This window comes from Malus domestica, chromosome 03 (assembly GCF_042453785.1).
Source record: "Malus domestica chromosome 03, GDT2T_hap1".
Lineage (NCBI taxonomy): Eukaryota > Viridiplantae > Streptophyta > Magnoliopsida > Rosales > Rosaceae > Malus > Malus domestica.
This window is the reverse complement of record NC_091663.1, coordinates 1,882,528-1,897,453: the sequence shown is the minus strand read 5'-3', so window position 1 is coordinate 1,897,453 and position 14,926 is coordinate 1,882,528. Positions and strand designations below refer to the sequence as shown.

Genomic DNA, 14,926 nt, shown 5'->3' with positions numbered 1-14,926 from the left:
AACCTAGACTTCGTCCCTGACCACTCTACTACCCGCGATGATTTTTTCTACTCTTTTATTAAGACAAGGGGAAAATGTTGAGATCCAATTACAGCATTTTTAAAAAAAAAATTATTTTACGCCGCTCCATCAATGGAAATTTTCATATTTTTTTTACGACTTAACAATTTGAGATAAGTCTCAGCCATTTTCTTTTACTTTTCCATGTGCAGGAGAACAAAGCCCTTGGTTTCACATCAAACTCTGCATACTTCCAACTTTCAAACTGTTAGCGTAGAAACTGGGCTTTTGTCATAACCCATGAGCTTTGTCCAATCGAAAATCACTATGGCCCATCTGGTCACTTCTTAAAATAGTTCTTGAAAACATGTAAAAAATAAATTGGATTTGTTGTGAAATCGATGATATAGGTAAAGTATAATATTTGTGATCTATCATTGGCCAGTATATGGGAATCATGAGATGTTCTGATAAGATTAGATAGAATTCTTGAATTGTGTTCATCTTCACCGAGCTATTTTCTTTGACTTTGTCTCACATGTGAAGATGCACTCAAATCAAATAATGTCATCTATATATGTAATAAAATAATAAATTAATTAATGTTTGATGTAATGTTTTCCAACTCCACCAATTTTCATGACCAACAACGATTTTTTTATGAAGGAATATAATTAATAAATTAATGTTGGATCGGTAACGTTTTCCAACCTCTACTAATTTCTACTTTATGTTTGCCGTGTGTGGTCCGCTGCATTATTAACCAAGAAAAATATCAAGTCGTCTCTCTCGTCATGAAGTAATCTTAAAAGGCTTTGCCAAGAATAATTTTCAGTTTTTCAACTCCAAATACTTGATCAAAATTAGTCCTTTAGCCAAGAAGAGAAAATGGCTTTGGTTGGAGAGGCTTTGCTATCCGGTTCGATCAAGGTGTTGTGCGACAAGATTGCCTCCGGACAGTTCATGGACTTCTTCCGGGCAAGAAGACTCGACTATTCACTCATGGACAGACTGAAGGTGACGTTGATGACCCTCCATGCAGTGCTCAACGATGCAGAGGAGAAGCAGATCGTCAACCCTGCCGTCGGGATGTGGCTAGACGAGCTCAAACATGCTGTGTTCGATGCCGAGGACTTGGTGGATGAGCTTGATACTGAAGATTTGCGTCGCAAGGCCAAAGATCAGACTAAGAAAATCCAGGTGCGGGACATCCTTTCTACCTCCCTTAATCCTTTTCATTATAAATCCTTGAATCGTAGAATAGAAGATTTGTTCAACAAGTTGGAACACCTTGCAAAACAAAAAGACAACCTCGGTCTTAGAGGAGGTGTTGGGGGCAATGTTTCACAAAGAACTCCCACAACTTCTGTTGTTGAGGACGAATTTTGTACCTATGGAAGGGATGGCGATATAGAAAAGTTAAAATCTCTACTGCTGCTATCTGACAATGAAAGTAGCAGTAATTTTTCTGTAGTCCCTATAGTCGGAATGGGCGGGGTTGGTAAGACAACTCTTGCTCAACTCCTTTACAATGATGAACAAGTTAAAGACCACTTTGATACTCATGCTTGGGTTTGTGTTTCCGAACAGTATGAGGGTTTGAGGGTTATTAAGACCCTTATTGAGGAAATCACTAAAAAGCCTTGTGACAATTTGGAGATGAATTCCCTTGAAGTTCAACTAAGGGAACAGCTGAGGGGAAAGAGAGTTTTACTTGTCTTGGATGACCTTTGGAATGAAAATTATAATGAGTGGGAGCGTCTACGAATTCTTTTCACGTATGGGGCAAAGGGAAGCAAGGTCATTGTAACAACAAGGAGTAGACGTGTTGCATCCATTGTGCACAATACTATTCCTATTCACAACTTAGAAAAATTGTCAGATGAAGATTGTTGGTTGTTACTAGCAAAACATGCATTTAGAAATGAAAACCCCTATAAACATCCAAACTTGGTTGAAATTGGTAAGCAAATTGCACGTAAGTGCAACGGTTTGCCTCTAGCTGCAAAAACGCTAGGGGGTCTCTTAAGTTGCAACCTAGACTACAAGGAATGGAATCACATATTGAATAGCAATCTTTGGGATCTACCGCATGCTGATAGTGTTCTTCCTTCTCTAAGATTGAGCTACCACTATCTTCCAACTTACTTGAAACGATGCTTTGCTTATTGCTCAATTTTTCCAAAAGACTATGAATTTGAAAAAGAGAATGTAATTCCACTATGGATGGCAGAAGGCTTAATTCCTAATGCAAAGAACGAGAAAGCTATGGAGGAGGTTGGTGAAAGATACTTTGACGAACTGTTATCGCGGTCACTATTTCAAAGACCAAGATTGGATCAACCAAGTTTCACAATGCATGATCTTATCAATGACTTGGCTATGTTTGTGTCTGGAGAGTTTTGTTTAAGGTTGGATCAGAAAAATTCACATGAAGTTCCTAAAAGAGTTCGCCACTTGTCGTATATGCGAGGAAAATTTGATACATCTCCAAAATTTGAGCCACTAGAAGGAGTCAAGTGTTTGCGTACCTTCTTTCCAGCGTCTTTAGCACCATATTACCGTTGGGATCATGAATATGTAAGCAACAAGGTTCTAGATGATTTACTACCAGCACAAAAATATTTACGAGCATTTTCATTGTCAAGATACAAAAACATCACTCACTTACCTGATTCCATTGGTAACCACATACACTTGCGCTACATTGATCTCTCTTATACGACAATTAAAAGGTTACCAGATACAGTGTGTACCCTCTACAATTTACAAACTCTGTTGTTGTTCGGTTGTTCTTCTCTTGTTGAATTGCCTGCAGACATGAGGAAATTGATTCATTTGCGTCATCTTGATATTGGTGGAACTAACATAAAAGAGATGCCTGTGCATATGGGTAGACTAAAAAGTTTGAGAACACTGACAGCTTTTGTGTTGGGGAAATCTTCTGGGTCAAGCATTGCAGAATTGAGGGAGTTGTCGCACCTTGGAAGAAAAATTTCTATCTTGAATCTGCAAAATGTAGTCGGTGCTATTGATGCCTTGCTGGAGGATAAGAAAGATCTCAACGAGGTAGAGTTGTCATGGGGTCGTGTGGTTTCCAATGATTCCGTAAAAGAGAGATATGTGCTCGAAAGACTTCAACCTTCGGTAAATTTGGTGAAGCTAACCATCAGGTGTTATGGCGGAATCAGTTTCCCGAATTGGGTGGGAGACTCGTCCTTCTCCAACTTACAAGTGATGCGTCTCAGTGACTGTGGTAATTGCAGTTCATTGCCACCAGTTGGTCAGCTACCTGCTCTGAAAGAGCTCTACGTAGAAAGGATGAAAGTTGTTAAGAGTGTTGGTGTTGAGTTGTACGGCGGAAATCAACCATTTCAATGTTTAGAGAAGTTAGAGTTTTGGGAGATGCCAGAGTGGGAGGAATGGCAGCCAAGTCCAAGTGGAGGTGAAAGTCCAGACTTTCCTCGTCTTGAGGAGCTGAGGTTATTCTCATGTCCGAAGCTGAGAGGAAACATGCCCATTCGTCTTCCTTCCTTGAAAATACTTCAGGTCTTGGCATGTGAGGTTCTACATGAAAACAGGGCCAGTAATACCCTGAACGCGGAATCCTTACGGGAATCTCTTAAAGAACTGACAATAAAGGGATGCCCGGGTCTCTCATTATTACTAGAGTCGACGGAGACGCTGCCATCGCTTCAGATGCTGCGTATTGGTAGTGTTGGTGGAAGCAAATGGTTGCCGCAACTGATGCACAACAGCAATCGTCTTCAAAGTTTGACATTATGGGGATGTTCCTCACTCTTGTCGTTCCCTACAAATGGTCTGCCCACCACGCTGACGTCACTCGGTATAGAAAATTGCAAGAAATTAGAATTCCTATCAGGTGAGATGATGGCCACATTGACTAACCTTCAGTCTTTGAGTCTATCCGACAGCTGTGATTCTCTGAGGTCGTTCCCTTTGGGCATTTTCCCCAACCTTTCATCTCTTTGTATCGGTAATTGTGAGAATCTGGAATCTCTTTCAGTTGCAGGAGGAGCAGATGAAAATCTCAGCCATCTCAACTCCCTGGATATTAATGGATGTCGAAATCTTGTCTCTTTTCCCGACGGGGGATTGCCCACTCCCAACCTCACTTCCTTTCAAGTCTTATACTGTGACAATTTGAAGTTGTTGCCGGACCGCATGCACACCCTCACCGCCCTTCAAGATTTGGGGATAGCCAATCTTCCAAATGTGGTGTCATTTGCACAAGGGGGTTTGCCTCCCAACCTACAATCATTTGGGATCGTCGGAGTAAGCAAGGATCTGGTGGAGACGCTGCTCAATGAACAGCTGCTCCCTGCCACTCTTCACCATCTCGAAATCTGTGGTGTATGGAATCTGAAATCTTTGGACGGAAAGGGACTTGAGCACCTTACTTCTCTTCAAAAGCTAGAAATTTCAGGCTGCGAGAGTCTCGAATTCCTGCCAAAAGAGGGTTTGCCGGCATCTCTTTCTTATCTGAGCATCGAGGGTTGTCCTTCTCTGAAGAAGAGGTATCGGAACAAGAAGGGAAAAGATTGGAGAAACATAGCTCGCATTCCTTGCATAAACATAGATGATGAAATCACTATCATATGAGCTTTCATTTCACTCTCTTCAACTCTCAACTCTGAAGACAAAAGCGAGGTACCTTTTATTTATTTATTATTAAATTGATTGTCCTCAGCAATATTCCAGCTTAAATTAGAGTTTCAGAGTCTAATTCCGATGAAATTACAGGAGAGCGGCGAGGGGAGTGAATTATTTGTAGTCTGATAATGTGGAACTACTTGGGGTGGATATGTATGATTCTCCTGCATAACAAGAGGTAAATCCTGGATGATGCTTTTCTCTCACTTCTCTCATTTGCGACATAACTGTAATCTTCTGGTAGGTGCAATGGGACTAACAAATATATCGGTTTCATTGATGCAGCAAGCAAGCAAACCTGTAAAGATAGGATTATCAAATGGTGCTTTGATTTTCTGGACTGTCAAGTTTGAAATCTTTTGGGTGGAAATGTGTGAAATTCTGTTCTTGGATTTCACTATTGCAAACTACATATTGGTATTAAGGAGAATTTATATAATTTTTGGGAATTTATATTAACTTTAGATTTTAATTAAACTAATTACGAAGTTTGAATTTTGGTCAGTAATTATTTAAAATCCGTAGACCTTTGGAGGTCACAATTTATATTTTCGAATAATCTTGAAACCACGAATGCATAGGAGAAAGCCGTTTACAAGTCCGGATTATAACGGTATAATTACGGACATTTGAAGTTGTGTTACTAAACTATAGATTTTAGAAATTATTTAAACTCTCACTTTGAGGGAAAAAGCCCAATCAAATTAAAAAGGGGGAAGGTTTCTTAAAAAAAAAAAAAAAAAAAAAAAGGGCTGTTGCTAACTCATTTTGGGAGTGAATTTGATTCGTTAACCCACAAACTTGACCTGCTTGTATCTCCTTCATCCGATCTCCGTTTTGGGTGATCTTAGTGTCCATGGAAAACTCTTGAAGAGCCCTACATCTCTGTAGTGTTAGATTTCCCATTTTTCTAGTTCGAGACAGCAAAGTTCCGTGGGTTTTCGGCGATTTTGTCATTTTTCCGGTGATTCCAGCAACCATTTCCTTCGAGTGAGGTATGAAACTTCATCTACTTTTCATAATCTTCAAGTTGGTATGCTTGGTTTGTACTTTTGTATTCATTTTAGAGTTGTGAAAAGTGTTTCCCTTGTTGAGCTTTAACTACCATGTAAATTTGAGCTCATTTAGTTAATGTTGAAAATTCAGATTTTCAAAACCCTCGACCTTGGCTACCACCGCGTGTAGAGGTGCATGGGACCGTCCACGAGTGTTGTTTAAGTACCAAATACATTTTAGTGACCCTATGAACCTACGTCTAGCTCGGTTTCTTGAAATTCAATTGTTTGGTGTGGTGATCAAATTGGACCACCACTTGTTTGTATTGACGACAATCCGATCGTTGGATCGTCGTACAATTTTGTGAGCACCCTAGTTATCAGTTGTTGGACCTTTGAGAACTTACGGATTGGAAATCCGATATGCGGATCTTCCGGATTGAATAACCTTAGATTGTTGATCTTAATGGACTTACCTTATCGACGGTTGACGTTCTAGTCAACGTGCTATACTCTAGAGTGTCGTTTATCTCTAGTTTGTTGTTGAGGCTTGATGGAACTTAGTTGGCTTATCATGATGACGTGTCGTTCTCGGTTGACGTGTGTCTCGATATATGTATTGGTGGCACCATATTGAGTTATACTTGTTTATTAAATGTGCTTTCTATTGAAGTGTTATTTTTATTTTTAGCATCGATCTATGTTTATTAATTGTGATTTGACGTGCATATTGGAAATATGGTTTGTTTTGTATAATTGGATTGATGCGATGAAATGTGAGGGCGTTACAAAATGTACTTTCAATTCAACGCCTCCCACTCTCGCAATTCCTTCCAGGACGGGGACCTCTAGACCTCAGCTCGCTTGAACAGCTATATAAAGACTGAACGTATGTGGGACTTCGTCGGTCCAGAGACAAAACTATTGAACTGTAAAGGTAGGATTATCAGAGGGAAAATGATAGCTTACATCAACCACTCAGGTGCTTGTGTATAATATATATACTTCTGTGGTTTCCATACGGCAGAATGCTTACTCATCTTTCAGTGCCTCTGTCATCTTGTCGTAGGTTCGTATACATATGTTTCTCTTTCTCTACAAACACAACGGTTGGAGAGAGCATGGCTTATTGGCACCGCTTGCTAGAATGCCAGTGTAACTAAACTTGGTGGCTGGCTGCTGCGCCTACAAATTTCAGTGGAAGTAGTTGAACACTTGAGTGTAATTTGTTCGTCCTTTATGTATCAATGTAAATCAACTATGCAATCAGTCAGGACAACACGATGGGACTAACATATTTGTCGGCTTTATTGATGCAACTAGCAACTCTGGACTTGTAAAGATAGGATTATCTACAGCCAATGATTTAAACATGCATCAATTGGTTGTCCTTGAATGGTGCTAGCTCCAGTTATCTGGCATGAATATAATTCTCCTTTAATCGGCGAGGTAATCCCTGGAATGATGTTTTTTTCTTCTAATACTATTTATAGTTTGAGTATGGGAGACATGTCTTTTCATCTTCTCTTGATGTCATTCTTATCTTCGAATGGGTGCAGATGTGCTTTTGTACAGACAAAGTGGTCGAACAGAGCGCTTGTTCCTTGTAGCAGTGTCGTCATGCTTGTGTTTGTTGGTATTCCAGTAAATGATATTACTTGAATAAGTGGTTGGCTGGTGTGCAATGGATGTCACAAGAATTATAATTCTTATGTTGAGCTCTGCGGATGAGCGGTAATTGAGCGTTCCACCACTCTCTTTTGCTTTAAGTTGCATTCGCTTGTTTTCTAAGATAAATGTATCAATAATAATTTCTTCATCTTTGAATTTAGGAGTATCTTGTTAAGCTGAGGTATGAAAATGGAAAGTGGTTGAGTTGGCATCCTATTGAAATGGATTTGAGAGAAAACATGCTTTTCACAGTTCGATTTATAATGAAACGGTAGAAAGCGTGTGAAGGTAAAGCTCTGCGTTCTTTTCCTACATTTTCATCAAAACTCTGCATCCACATACTCTCCTTAAAGAAGTATATATATATATATATATATATATATATATATATATATGTCACATACCTTAAACAAAATTGTGTCTATTGTTGCCGCCAATGAACATCTTATCTCCTGGTAGTGATCAAGGGAACTGAGAGGTTATAGCATTCTTCTCACCATTGTGGATTTCATGAGCAATCAAGAGAATATGCAATGTTTTCTTTATATTAGCGTGTGTGATGTCGTGTGACTGGCATCGCAAGATAACAAACGAAGCAAATTTTTTTTTAACATTGCAGATTTGCTTACTTTATATGCAGGCAATCATTTGATTCGTTAACCGCTCTAGAGGAAGATGCCGCGGAGAAATTGACAATGATACGCCTTAACCCAAGTTTGATGGTGAAAGTTGGAGCTGTTGAATATTTAAAAAATAATATATATATATGAGGCTGTTTGACGGAAAGTTGGGTCATTGACCCAACAATTATATCTTTTCAAATTAGCATTGCAACCTTTTTGCTAATACCCAACGGTTGCTGCATGTTTTACAACATATATGACCTTTGGGTAATTAGTGTTTGTATCAGATATGTCCATTGGACATAATGCTGCAATGTGTTGTATCTCATGGTGAAAAGACATACTCAAATCAAAGGATGTGTCTAAATGGTGTAATTCTCTCTATATATAGTGGTGACATTAGTAGAAAAGAATCATTCAGAAATTTGTTGTCTACATAATTTCTTTGCTCTCTTTTCTCTCTACATCACATTCATACAATTTCTTTCTAGTTATTTCTAAGGGAATATAATTCGGTTTTGCTAATCGAATATTCCATACTTTGTTGTATCCTGGAAGTGATTTGCCAAGAACCCTTTAGCAAACTCATTCGAGTGAGGGGCAAATAACATTTTAAGGAAACGATTCAAGTCGTACCTCAAAGTCATTATTCGGATTATTCTCCATAATTCTACATTTACTCTAACAGGAGCAATGGACTCTCAAATTTAGAAACCTTCTTGGTAAGTAGCAACTCAACCGTGGAAGTGCGTCATGTACATTATCGCACAAAGCAGGATTTCACAGTCACTAAGGGGTCCATTCATTGTTTCTTTTAATATATAGTATTTGTTTTTCTGATTCGTATGCAGCCACACTTTGTTGCTGCATTGCAGCAAGTGCTCGCGTGGGGTTTCATTTTTCTCTACCACATACGTTTTAGGCCAGAACACTGCGTCATTGGCTGCCGATGGCGGCTGATTTGGCGGCTGCAGCTGTGGAAGTGGAGAGTAATTCCACTCTATCTTTTAATTAATACAAGCTAGATAGTCATAACTTGTATTTGTTGGTGTGTGGTACACTTTTTTCTTCAACTGGGTTGAAATCTCCCACAAGATTTTGATGAGGCGAATCTTTGACACCCTAAAAAACTTTAATCTTAGTAATAGTCATAACTTGTAATGATTACTTTTAAGTTTGCTCATGAACCATTGTGTGCTTTGTTCTGTAATGACTACCTTTAAGTTCATTTTATGTTGGGTGGTTAATACGAAATCTTCCTACAGGAGCCAATTAATTTCAGATCGAAGGAAACAAGGATCTGCTGGAGACGTTGCTCAATGAACACCTGCTCTTTGCCATTCTCCACTCTCTGGATCTCTTATGTATGGAATCTGAAATCTTTGGACGGAAAGGAACTCGAGCACCTCACTTCTCTTCAACAGCTACGAATTTTGAGCTGCGAGAGTCTTGAATTCTTGCCGAAAGAGGGTTTCCCGACATCTCTTTCTTATCTGAGCATCTGGGGTTGTCCTTCCTGAAGAAGAGGTATCGGAACAAGAAGGGAAAAGATTGGAGAAACATATCTCGTATTCCTTGCATAAAGATAGATGATGAAATCACCATATGAGCCTTCATTTCACTCTAACTCTCAACTCTCAAGACAAAGCATGGTACGTATTTAGTACCACTTATCTGTAGCTATGTTAAATTGATTGACCTCAAATTTTCCAACAGAATTGATTGTCTTCAAAGTTAATTTGACACTTATCTGTATTTAGCACCACTTAACTGTGTTTGGATGAATGCCAGTACATTGCGTTACCATACAAGGAGGCTGACAAGGAGGCTAGTTGTTCCGCTACAGATTTCACCAGAAGGATAAATATCGATTCTCGGTTGAACACTGATGATTTGTAAATTGTAATTTACCTTCCTTTTCTTTTGCTTTTTACATTTTGCCTTGTCTATATTAGCATTTATAATATCGGGTATTTTTTAACAGTGGAATCGAGCTGTGCTATGTCTCCCTTGGAGAATTTCAGATCAGGGGACGTGAGGATCTGTTGGAGACATTGCTCAAACAACAGCGGCTCTCTTCCACTCACACCGTCTGGACGATCAAGTTTGAAATCTGTGGATCAAAACACCACGCACTCTCGGAATTCCTGCCCGGAGAAGGACCTCAGCTCAGCTATGCATCATCGATTGTCTTGCATTCCTGCCAGAAGAGGATTTCCCGCCATCTATCACCAAAAAGTTTGTTCTTCTCTGAACAAGAGGTGTGCAAAGAATATGAATTGAAAAGATTGAGGCAATATAGTTCGCATTCGTTGCAACTTTTATTGATGCAAATCAAGATGCAAATCAAAGTCGGATCTTTGAACTGTTTATTTTTTAATTTTGTGCTTAAAACTTTCAGCAGGGCTGGTTTCCCTCTTTTGAGGTGTTCATCAATGGCGAATGGTTTAATCTGCATGAACCTCCAACTTTCAGCTATTACTTTCAAAGTGGAGATGACCCTCACAATCCAAGTCCTTACAAATTCTCTCATGTAAACATTTGTACTTGTTCTTTTCCATTGTTTTTGTTACAGATTTGTGGTGGAGATAGTTTCTAATCATTTCACTGTGTTTCGCTCAAGTTTTGCATTTAAACATATCACATTGAATTATTCGTTAAGTGGGATTTATGAAAAAACGATAAAATGATCCACACTAAATTCATCTAAATTATGGATATGAAAACAAAGATTCGAACCACACTACTCTAGCCACCCAAGTCTGTGGCTTTTAGGTTTAAATTTTGTAATCTAACCTAATGTGGACTTATCTATAGTAGTTGGTGTAGCAAATGTGTGTGTGTGTATATATATATATATTTTTTTATCTTATTAAAAAGGAGACTAGCTAATGGCTTAGCCATGTCCACCTATTCAGGGGCTAGAAAGACTCATAGAGGCGTTTCGGCCTCCTCCGACCGCATTCGGTTGGAGACGGTTTTTTGTGACATGGCTAAAACGAGCCCTATGGCCCTTTAGCCCTCAGTTGGAGATGGAGGCAAATATGATCATGTACTGTTCATTAAAATATTAATATCTTGGAGGGCCAGAGGGTTAAAACGAGCCCTCTGGCCAGCCCTCGGTTGGAGAAAGTCTGTCCAGATGGCCAAAATTAGCTCGAAAACCGTCTCCAACTGAGGAGTAGGTTTTTTGTGACATGGCTAAAATGAGCCATCCGGCCCTTTGACCCTTGGTTGGAGATTGATGCAAATATGGCCATGTATTGTTCATTAAAATATTAATATCTTGGAGGGCCAGAGGACTAAAACGAGCCTTCTGGCCAGCCTTCGGTTGGAGATGGCCTTAATATCTTGGAGGGCTAGAGGGCTAAAACGAGCCCTCTGGCCAGCCCTCGGTTGAAGATAACCTTAAAATATTAATATCTTGGAGGGCCAGATGGCTAAAACGAGTCATCTGACCAGTCCTCGGTTAGAGATAGCCTAACTTGTTGTTTGTGTACTTTCTTTTCTATATTTTCAGTTGGGCATTTTGGCTGACTGTTTGCCTTAGCCTTCGGCTCACTTGGAACTTATGAAAATTGAAAAGTGATGGTAAGCTACTCCATTATAATTTATTGTGCTTTGACTTAGAGCACAACAGCTATTTTGTTCAAGCACACCAGCTTTTACTTCAAGCACAACTGTCATAATTTATTAACAAACATTATATATATAAAAAGGACCCGTGAACATGTAGGAACCGGTTGATTCAAACGAGCCAGGTTAAGTTCGGTTTCATTTCTCAACTAACAAGACCCGCCCTGCCCTGCAATATTTCATTTACAAATGGGTCCGGTCCGTCTGCTTCAATTTTGAGTCTAGCCTGCCCCATATCCATCCTTAACTTATCCCACATTTGCGTATGTACAGTCTTCTTTATTTACTCTAAACTAGCCTCTTTGCATGCACGTTAGGCATTTTTTTAATCACAAGCGCTACCCGCCCCTAAAATGTGTTGCGTTAGTTATTTATCATTGTTAACAATTGGTACATGGATTAGAGGCCTTTAATCAAGTGTGCTAACAGTGGTACATTTGAAACACCCCAACCCCATTTTTATTTAAAAATTGTTTAAAAACCTTAATTGGTGAGCCCGGGGGGCCCACCTTGTTTTATTTTATGTTTTTTGGTCTCTCTCTCTTCTCTCAGTTCTCTCTCTTCTCCCTCACCTTTCCCGCAACTCTCTCCCTCACTCTCGGCTCTCTCTATCTCAACCCCTCCGAGAGTTTTTCTTACCAACAAACCATTGTCTTTATCTCGTCGCTACGAACTTAACCATAGTCTTGGCATCTTGGAAGTCGAACCACGAAGCCCCGTACACGAGCTCCGGCGAGCACCGCCCCTTTCGAGGCCATTTCCGGCCAAATCACGGCGCGTTGGCCGGCGTGCAAGGTATCAATCTCTTCGTATCTCTGAGAACTACAACTTTCCTTTTTATTTCACTCAATTTCGTTGAGTATTAAAGAAGTTATACGCATTTGAATCTTACCCAGTTTCCGGCAAGCCCGACGGCTTTCGAGGAATTTTCCAGTCAAACCACGGCGAGTTAGATGTCGTGTGATGCACCATTCTCTTCGTCTCTTCAAGGGCTACAACTTTCGTTTTTGTCTCGCTTGATTTCGTTGAGTAGTGGCAAAGTTATAGCCGTTTAAAGTTAGGTGGTTTTCCGGTCGAAATTCCGATTTTCTCTCCCATTGAGTCCGGCGACCCACCAAACCCAAAGGCCTCGGGCCTTATTTTGAAGGGCCTTGGGCCGGTATCCTTTAAAGAGCTTAAAGCCATGTCCTTTAATAAGGCCTTAGGGCCTTTGTGAAGTGTTATGAGGGCTGCCCTAGTGCAGCCCGTGTGTGTGTGTGTGTTTTAGGGTTTGTGTAGTGTGTGAGTGTGTGTGTGTGTTGTGTGTGAGTTTGGGCTTAAGCCCAAACTACCCTTTTTCACCCTATAAACCCTTTTAACCCAAAACCTTAGAATTCCAAACCCAATAGATCCTATTCCTATTTAACCTAAACCCTAATCCGGATTCAAGCCTAAAATCTGTTAGACCTAATATGACCATTGACCCCCGGTCAACGTTGACTTTAGGGTTGACTTTTCGGGTTTTTGCTCAAAATTCCTCTTAAGCTAATTTTGACATTCTGAATCCGTTTCCAACGTCCGTTTTCCCAAATTCAATCGTTTAAGTAGAGTTTGACTAAATGTGTTATTTATGTGCTTAGGGGCAATTATTGTGACGTTTCCGTCTTCACTAATGGCGCGGCTTTTGGCAACTAAGTACTGTGAGTGGACCCTTTCTAAAATTACATGATTTAATAATTTAATTGCATAAATGATTAGCATGCCTACGGATTTATGATTTGATTTATGTGAAGCTTGTTGATTTAATATATTGATTATCGTCTCGTGTTTTGGTGAGGAATTAATTGTTAGCCTATATTGAGCTATATTTTAATATATCGTATTTTCTATTAAAACCATGAACTGGTAGACTATCTGATAGATGACGATAGGATGCTAGAACATGTTTTTGAACCCCTCTTTATAGTGTAGACGATGATCGGTAACCTATGCTATGAAGTGGTTATTTATGAGAGACGTAACTATTTGTGCGTACCTAGTGGACACTATGCCGCCTGGGGCGAGGATCTGGTGTTAGCAATTAGGCCGGGAGAAATAATCCCTAGCGAAAGGCTAAGGGACACGGTGACAGGCATTGGGCCGGGAGGGAGTTATCTCTGGCTACAGGCACAGAGACTGAGGTGCAGGTATTGGGCCGGGAGTTATATTTATTCGGTGATCTTTCTAGCAGCACACCGCGTTTACGAAACGATTTATGATGCGTTTACTGTTTTGATTTCTGCGATGTGTTTCCGCGATGTGATTTTTGAGATATTTGGCATGCTAGGATTTTTATTAAATCCATCACTTATTATGCTAGTAGTTTTCATTATATATAAACTTTGGGGGTTAGTATGTTGATAACTATTTTATTATTATTATATATATAAACTTGGTCCACTCACCTTTGTTTTGCGCCCTCATTCAGGACTTAGAATCAAGGCACATAATTCCGACGTCAAGACACTTCCACAGCAGCATATTTGAGTCCTCTCGATGTAGGACCCACTTCTTTATTCATTCAATTTTATCTCAATTCTTTTTAGTGATTAGGTTTAGTTGTATGTTCTGAACACGTTCCTAAATTATTAACTCATTGTTTTTAAATTCATAACCCTTATTTATTTCTTATTCTTAGCTTTTGTATCAATTAATGGCTTTCGTCACCCTCGGGTGTCGGCCAGCACGTGTCTATCCTGGTATTCGGGGAATATCAGGGTCGGGGCGTGTCAACATTGATTAGATATCTTTAATCAGACGTGCTACACTTTGACTTACAAATTTATAATTACATGTGCTTGGCGCAATTTACAAATTTTTATTTTATTTTTGATATCTTCATTTACAAAGATACTTTTTCTACTTACAAAATTGAAATATGAATGAAAAAAATGACTAATACCAAACAATTTAGTATAGTTGTGCCAAGAGATCAACAAATATAAGCGAATATATGAAGTTTGGATTCCAATGTGTGCATAAATTATCAAGATTGAAGACCATAAAGTTTGCTAACATCTGTGTCACATTTCCACCTATTTGTTCGCACTTTATGCTTCAAATTTCCATTGTTTGAAGATTTAATTGTGGTTTGTTTTTTTTGGGCAACCAAATGGAGAATTGGAAGTTATGATTCGGGAAACGAACCCATTGATTGTTCTTGATGTTGAATTCGTAGAAGGTGACGTTGACGGCCGTAATCAGAACCTTTTTTATAAAGGAATCGTTTCTCTGCAGCATAGTGAGATTGACCATCTTAATGCTCTATTTTACCTTAAAGATAAAAAGGTAACGATTCCGTTTTTGTAC

General features: G+C 39.4%; 1 protein-coding gene and 4 long non-coding RNA genes across 6 annotated transcripts; all 5 read left to right on the top strand.

Annotated features, from left to right (window-relative positions):
* The first annotated feature begins 713 nt into the window (after nt 1–713).
* Nucleotides 714–5,119, top strand: LOC103446848 (putative disease resistance RPP13-like protein 1). Its single transcript, XM_029099377.2, has 3 exons — nt 714–4,671; nt 4,765–4,852; nt 4,960–5,119. Exon 1 carries the CDS (start codon nt 889–891, stop codon nt 4,621–4,623), a length of 3,735 nt encoding a protein of 1,244 aa, XP_028955210.2. The 5' UTR covers nt 714–888; the 3' UTR covers nt 4,624–4,671; nt 4,765–4,852; nt 4,960–5,119.
* A 408-nt stretch (nt 5,120–5,527) lies between these two features.
* Nucleotides 5,528–6,876, top strand: LOC139194011 (uncharacterized). Its single transcript, XR_011578671.1, has 3 exons — nt 5,528–5,669; nt 6,507–6,606; nt 6,739–6,876. It is a non-coding gene; the product is annotated as an uncharacterized lncRNA (long non-coding RNA).
* A 387-nt stretch (nt 6,877–7,263) lies between these two features.
* LOC139194010 (uncharacterized) lies at nt 7,264–9,390 on the top strand. Its single transcript, XR_011578670.1, has 3 exons — nt 7,264–7,403; nt 7,502–7,628; nt 9,229–9,390. It is a non-coding gene; the product is annotated as an uncharacterized lncRNA (long non-coding RNA).
* Nucleotides 9,391–9,446: 56 nt separating this feature from the next.
* LOC108174367 (uncharacterized) lies at nt 9,447–10,116 on the top strand. Its single transcript, XR_011578669.1, has 3 exons — nt 9,447–9,615; nt 9,755–9,865; nt 9,948–10,116. It is a non-coding gene; the product is annotated as an uncharacterized lncRNA (long non-coding RNA).
* A 2,009-nt stretch (nt 10,117–12,125) lies between these two features.
* Nucleotides 12,126–14,905, top strand: LOC139194007 (uncharacterized). 2 transcript variants are annotated; one of them, XR_011578667.1, is made up of 4 exons: nt 12,150–12,394; nt 13,219–13,278; nt 14,046–14,115; nt 14,796–14,905. It is a non-coding gene; the product is annotated as an uncharacterized lncRNA (long non-coding RNA). The 2 variants fall into 2 exon arrangements; XR_011578666.1 differs by lacking the exon at nt 14,796–14,905 and having other exon boundaries at nt 12,126–12,394; nt 14,046–14,241.
* The last annotated feature ends 21 nt before the right edge of the window (nt 14,906–14,926 follow it).